The 6,707-nt window shown below is 39.2% G+C and overlaps 2 protein-coding genes across 2 annotated transcripts in view; both read right to left on the bottom strand.

Moving 5' to 3' along the window:
• The window catches only part of LOC118735727 (serine/threonine-protein kinase rio2), a gene marked incomplete in the record, with an annotated part of 254,041 nt that overhangs the window by 231,798 nt on the left and 15,536 nt on the right, over nucleotides 1-6,707 (bottom strand).
• The window catches only part of LOC118750140, a 5,359-nt gene continuing 749 nt past the window's right edge, over nucleotides 2,098-6,707 (bottom strand). The window contains exons 2-3 of the mRNA XM_036484871.1: nucleotides 5,181-6,701; nucleotides 2,098-4,931 (exon numbers count right to left, since the gene is read on the bottom strand). Of these exons, the coding sequence (XP_036340764.1) occupies nucleotides 2,098-4,931; nucleotides 5,181-6,701 (4,355 nt within the window). The remainder of the gene's footprint in view (nucleotides 4,932-5,180; nucleotides 6,702-6,707) is intronic.

The raw sequence follows: 6,707 nt of genomic DNA, 5'->3' as shown, positions 1-6,707 counted from the left end.
GGTGATTTCCGAAATAGCTATCACTTCTACCATTTTTTCAAATTATTGTTGCTTTTCCACAATAAGTTTTCACTAGAAACGGCCTCAAGCTCATAAAAATTGTTGAATATAAATGTTATAAGGCCAAAAAATAACAAAAACAAATTACGGAAAAAATTTTTTTTTTATTCTTTTGTTAAAATTTGAATTATTTTAATTATTTTTATCAAAAAAACAAAAAATCAGGAATTATTAACTAGTTTCTCAGAGACTATCAGGCCTATCGAAGAGTGATGTATTTAGTGATGGTTTATGGAGAATTTGATTAGCTTTACTTCGTATTACGATTGTTCAATTGGTTCGAAAGATATACGTGATTAAGTAGAACCACTATTTTTCAGGCTGAATAACGGTAAATTGCAAATACCTCAGAAATTTATCCATAGAGAGAAAAATTAACTTAAGATTTAGTAATTGAATGGGAAGCTGATAGCACACCTTGTGGTACGTTATAATCAGGGAACGGATTTTTAGGACCTAAAATTCTATAAAAAAGGCAAAATCAAATAACGAAATAGGCAGGAAAATGCACTAGAAATAGCAAAAAAGGCAAAATAAGGCACTAAATAAAGTAATGTAAAAAAAATATTTTTTTAAAAATAAGCTTTTATTTAACATGTTTAATCAAAGGAATAAAATAAAGTAGTGAAACAAAAGAATAAAATAAAATAAGTTACGGTCTCGTTAAAGTTACTAAAAGCCATTTAGTGAAAGGAGTTATTCAAACTCTAATGAAAATTACTAATAATTTGTACTAATTTACTTCGTTTTTAAAAAAGCTTGTCGCGCGAATAGCAAACCGGCATTTAAATATCTGCATACATACATATAAATACATACATACATACCTAACCAATTATGCATGTACGCTGAATTCGCCGACAAGCTTTTTTAAAAACGAAGTAAATTAGTACAAATTGTTAGTAATTTTCATTAGAGTTTGAATAACTCCTTTCACTAAATGGCTTTTAGTAACTTTAACGAGACCTTAACTTATTTTATTTTATTCATTTTAGTGCAGTTTTGACCAAATTTTCTTGCTAAAAAATCTTTTGTTTCACTACTTTATTTTATTCCTTTGATTAAACATGTTAAATAAAAGCTTATTTTAAAAAAAATATATTTTTTACATTACTTTATTTTCTAATTTTTAGTCCATTTATAAAAGCGTTGTATATTAAATAGTTTTATTTTATTTTATGTACAAAATTTTGCAATAGATATTAAAATAATTCAATTAGCAATGGAAGAGAACAGAAGACTATGCAAGCAAAATGTTGTTTGCTTACGTTTTGTATAAACATACATATATACATACATACATATAGCAGCAGTTAATTTCATTTAAAGAAATGGCGTGTCGTCCACTTCCGCTGTAGCATGGCATATATTTAGGCGCAATATTAAAGTTCTTCTGGCGGGGAAACTTCTCGAGTCTTCTAATTGTATCTCCTTGATATGATGCCTACAACGAGGTTCATATCTAGACTAGGTTGATATCTAGAATTTGCCATAAATAGCTTTGCTCTCGTTTTACGTTCTTTGGCAAATTACGCTCTGTTAGCCATAAATTTTACTAATTTTTGACCGACTTTGAATCAAGACCCCTGGACCATATAGGGAATTCATTTATATTTTAAATTGCATTGTCATCGTGATTGGAACTATGCTGAAAATTTCAAGTTTCTAACTTGTCGGGAAGTTAGTTTAAAATCGATTGGAAATTTCCACGATTTGCGCGGGATGACCAAGTTAAATAAAAGCTTATAAATAATAAAAAGACAAAAACTTAAAAATGACACTGGTTTACAGGAAAAATGTTCGACGGACGTCACTACATATCCAATTCCTATATAGAATTGTTTGCTGATTCCGAAAATCGAGTTAATTTTTTATTCTATGGACTAGCTTTTGCCCGCGACTTCGTATGCGTGGAATTTAGAATCTATAGATAATATTTTTAATTTTACGGAGACAGTTGAGAATCAAATACCAATAAAAAAGACTGGGATGGATAGGTAAAAACGTTTATTGTTATCCAAAACGAAACAATAAAAACTAAAGAATTTCTTTATATACAACATTTGATGTTCTACCCATATTAGCCATTATAAACAAATTGTCCGAGCTAGTTACGCGTGAGCAAGCAACATATAGTTGTCCGTGTGAGAAACAGTTCGTTCTGAGATCGACACCGGCGGCTCGAAGTGTCTGACCTTGCGACTTGTTGATGGTCATAGCGAAACATACGCTCACGGGAAACTGCACACGTTTAAATTGGAATGGGAAATTGTTTGGAATTAGGGGTATGCGTGGTATGAAAACTACTTCACCAGCTCCACAGCCCGTAAGAATTTCTGCTTCTATAATATTATTTCGAAGCGACATCACTTTAAGGCGGGTTCCATTGCATAACTTTGGAGGGGTTAAGTTCCGAAGCAACATAATCGGAATACCCACTTTCAGGACGATGTTATGCGCAGGGAGTCCGGGGGCAGAAAGAGAATTAAGAAACTCTACTGGATAAGTGGTAGCATCGGTTCGGTCCAAAACTATGTTTATTGACCGGTATATCACCTCGTCTCCTGCAACTTTTTCCAAAATGCTGTGATTTATGGCAGCTGCTTGGTCATTTTTGGGCGTAAGTATTGCTCGCTCGCAAAGCCAAGAATTGTTGTCCTTATGCGTTATTTGAGATACATCTCCATAAACTGAATAAATTAGTTCCTCCACCGAAGGTACAATCTTACAAAGATTCTCTGGTAGGGTTACTAATCCATTCGATTCGGGAAATGAACCTTCGCCGATTTTTAGCAAAGCATCTGAAAATTCTTGCGCACGGGGGTTGCCGCCTAAGTGTGCTCTCATGTTGCGCGTCAGACTCAATTTCTGCACCCGTGGCCAGAGTACGGAGCATTTGAGGCATGCGTTCACCTCATCAGCTCTGGTTCCGCGGGTTATAACGGGTAGAGTCTGACGGAAATCCCCACAAAACAAAACAGTTATTCTTCCCATGATGTGATTGTTTCGTCGGATGTCTTGGAGAGTGCGATTGACTGCTTCCACGGCCTTCTTGTGCGCCATCGTACACTCATCCCAAACGATTAGGCTGCACTCTGCAAGAATCTTCGCCTTTTCACTATTTCGCGATACGGCACAAACTGGGGTTTCATTTATATCGAGGTTCAAGGGTATCTTAAACATAGTGTGGGCAGTTTTGCCTCCAGGGAGTAAAGTGGCAGCAATACCCGATGAGGCGACAGCTAGTGCTATCTTCCCTTGTCGTCTCACTTCAGCTAGTAGTAGTCGAGTCAAAAAGGTTTTGCCTGTACCACCAGGGGCGTCCAAAAAAAATGTTTCGCCATCCTGTTTATTGACACTTGTTAATATTTTGTTATATACAGACTTTTGTTCATCGGTAAGGGTCCCAGAATTATTGTTTACAATTTCGGTCATCGCAGAATAACTGTAATTTGTCTCCGCTGCATACTCTCTACTAACTCGCTGAGCTTCCGTGGTTTCCTGCGGCTCTGGAAGACCGTAATGACTCAAAGGATTGCCACTTATTGAAATAACAATGTCTTGAAGCGACGAAAGACAACGATTAATAACACGCTCATCAGAACCTGCAATACTATCTCCATCAGCTCGCCTAGCCGCGAAGAGAAAGTCTTCTAACAGATGCCGCTGATATTTCTCCCATAGCTGTACAGGATGGGAAAGTCCGCAGAACACTATCATAACTGCAAACAAATGCCGCAGTCGACTGGGAGTTTCACTGACAACGGCCTCTTCAAGAGTTTCAAACCAATTTCGGTCGTCATCTAGCAGACACAGTGCACAGCAAGCTCCGTGAAAGGTAGAATGTTCAACGCCATTGACAGTCTTCAAATATTTATATGAAGTGGCTCCCCTGACTGTGTGCAACAAAAGCCGCAAGTAATAGCACTCACTATTACTTGGATGCACCGTATACACTCGTCCTATTGCGTTCTCGCGATGGACATCTGGAAACCCCTCCACAGGCTGACCGCGTCGGCGTCTATTAAATACTCCTCTTTGTTTATTGTATGTGTAGTAGGACGGTATTTCATTGTACAGGAGCGTTTGTGCAAAACTATCTTGTTGACACAGATTGAAATACGCCAAGAGTGTGGTAGAGGGAGGATTTTCTAGACGTTCCCTTACATTTTCAGGATTAAAATACACCCGCTGCCCGTTTTCCAAATGGACATCTAAATGCATTACAGGAGGATGTCGTTCGTGGATGGAAAAGCCAAGTATTCGCCACACTGCTTCCGAAGTACTTATATAGCGACCTGATTGATATTTGGTCACCTCGTCACGATCACTGCTCTGTAAACCAAATGTCGCTTGGTCGCTTCCCTTATTTACGTACTTGCAGATATACTTTATCGATTCCACGCTAGCGCAGTATTCTACATTCAGATGAGTTTCAAATGCTCGAGAAAGTACTGGCGAATAAGGCACTACCCACCGATTGTCAACTGAAACGTATTGTCCGCGCATATTTACTTCGGCAGTGAAACCGCCATTTTGAGGTGCTCGGCGGCGGTAAGATGGGTATCCATTTTCACCAGTAACAGTTTCGTTTACGAACTTTTTCGGAAACCTCTTCGTACAAAGGCCTTCCTTCATGCAAGGTGAGTTTGTATTGAATGAGCCACATGGGCCATGAATCATGTTGGTTTTGACAATGTTGTGTAGAATGGGATCGGTGTCTGGGTTCGGGATTTCCGCACTAATAACTCGATCAATTTCGTTCGGCCTAATCTTCTCTTCGAGCCATAAAAGGTTGTGCGAATGAGGCAACCCACGCTTTTGCCATTCGATTGAAAACATATAGCAGCGGACCGCTCCGAATAGTTTTTCTTTTGTAAGAAGATATATCAAGCGTTTTTGTTTTAAATGAAACACTCGAGAAATCAAGTCGTGCCTGTCGTATGAAACCTGGCCAGGAAGCAAGTTGTTTTCTATTTCGAGCCATTTAGGATTGGTTGTCATAGTTATAAACAAATCTGCGCCCCCATACTTTCTAACATAGCAAAAGGCGTCTTGAGTTCGCTCGGCCATGTATCTGGGACTACCAGTGAATGTGGAAGGGAGAATTATCATCCTACCTAAGTTTTCTGCATCAGCATCGTGTTGTAACGCATCTCTTAGGTCTATGTAATTTTCCGCACGTAGTTTCTTCTGATTGGCGCGTATGAATACTAATCGTTCAGTTTCAATTTTTGCATATACATCCACTAAAAATTGATTAAAAAGGCCCCGAAACCGGTGTAAGAAGATGTGTTCATTCTCGCGTAATTGGATTAAAAAACTGTAGAACTGCATTGCAGAAGTTTTTTTATTAAAATTCGGAGCACCCGTGCGAGGATCAACATTATATACGCCAAAATTGTATCCGTCTTCACCACGACAAAACATTAAAGGATACTGCAACGAATCATAAGCGCGATGAGTCTCACTGATTCTTTGAAGTCGATCGTCATGAGTGCATATCACAATGTCCCTCCGATCGCAATCCTGGTCGACTAACAGGACAGCGACTTCATTTGTGGTTGGTGCATTATAGCGACCCGGATGTGATCCAATTGGCCTTTTATCAGCAGTAATTACAAACTTGTAATTACTGCACTCGTCATCTGAGACGGATTCAAGTGCCGCTTTAAAGCTGTTGACGTACGGGTTCACATTATGAAGCATATTTTGTAGACTGCTTACCAAACCCGAGTCTAAATTAGGGATATGTTGCTGCCTAATATTTGCTTGCTCTTGGTAATTATCTACAAAGTATATTTGCAGAAACCTTGGAACATCGGTCGGTAACAAAGAGCCGATTAGATGGTAGACTTGACCCTGTATCTTGAAAGTAGGCATAAATGCCCCCTCAATGATCTGATTTGCTCCAAATGAAGTCATCTGGTATGCACTGTTATAGGCCCGTATATTGCTTAAAAAGTGTTTCGATTGCGGATGTTCTCCATTCAACAATCCTTTCAAAGGTTCTGGTGGTTCTTGTATCCTTTCTAAATGAACTTTGCCAGATGAGCAACACATTCCTTTGGGTTCTCCATCCCACTTCAGGGCACGGCAATGCGCGCATCTTTTGTTCCTTGAGCCAAGATTAGTATTATCGGCATATTTTATTAACGGGTTATAATAAAATGCACTTTTTTCTATTTCTGTCCATTGTAAATCTTCCGAATCGCATACCATGGAAGCATCATCATCGCGAACAGGCAGCCTAAGAACGACATGGCGCATACGGTCTTCCTCTAAGTGCACCATTCGGATGTCAATGTGTTGTGATTGTCGCAGTTCTTGCACACGACTCCTTTCTTCTTCCTGGTGATGAGCGTTAATTTCCTGTCTATCACAGTAACGAATTCGAGAAGCAGATAAACGCAAGTCTCTTTCCTCATGCGTTTCTACAGAACGCGAGATTTCATGTTGCGTGCGATCAGCAGACATACGCGACACCGTTTCCTCATGCGTTTCTACAGAACGTGAGATTTCGTGGCGGATGCGGTCAGCAGACAAACGCGACTCTCTTTCCTCATTTGTTTCTAGAGTGCGCGTGATTTCGTGGCGGGTGCGGTCAGCAGACAAACGCGACACTCTTTCCTCATGCGTTTCTAGAG

This window comes from Rhagoletis pomonella, unplaced genomic scaffold (assembly GCF_013731165.1).
Source record: "Rhagoletis pomonella isolate Grant_MI unplaced genomic scaffold, Rhpom_1.0 Rhpom_scaffold_00001, whole genome shotgun sequence".
Lineage (NCBI taxonomy): Eukaryota > Metazoa > Arthropoda > Insecta > Diptera > Tephritidae > Rhagoletis > Rhagoletis pomonella.
Note: the sequence above shows the minus strand (reverse complement) of the source record. Positions and strands in the feature narration are given on the sequence as shown.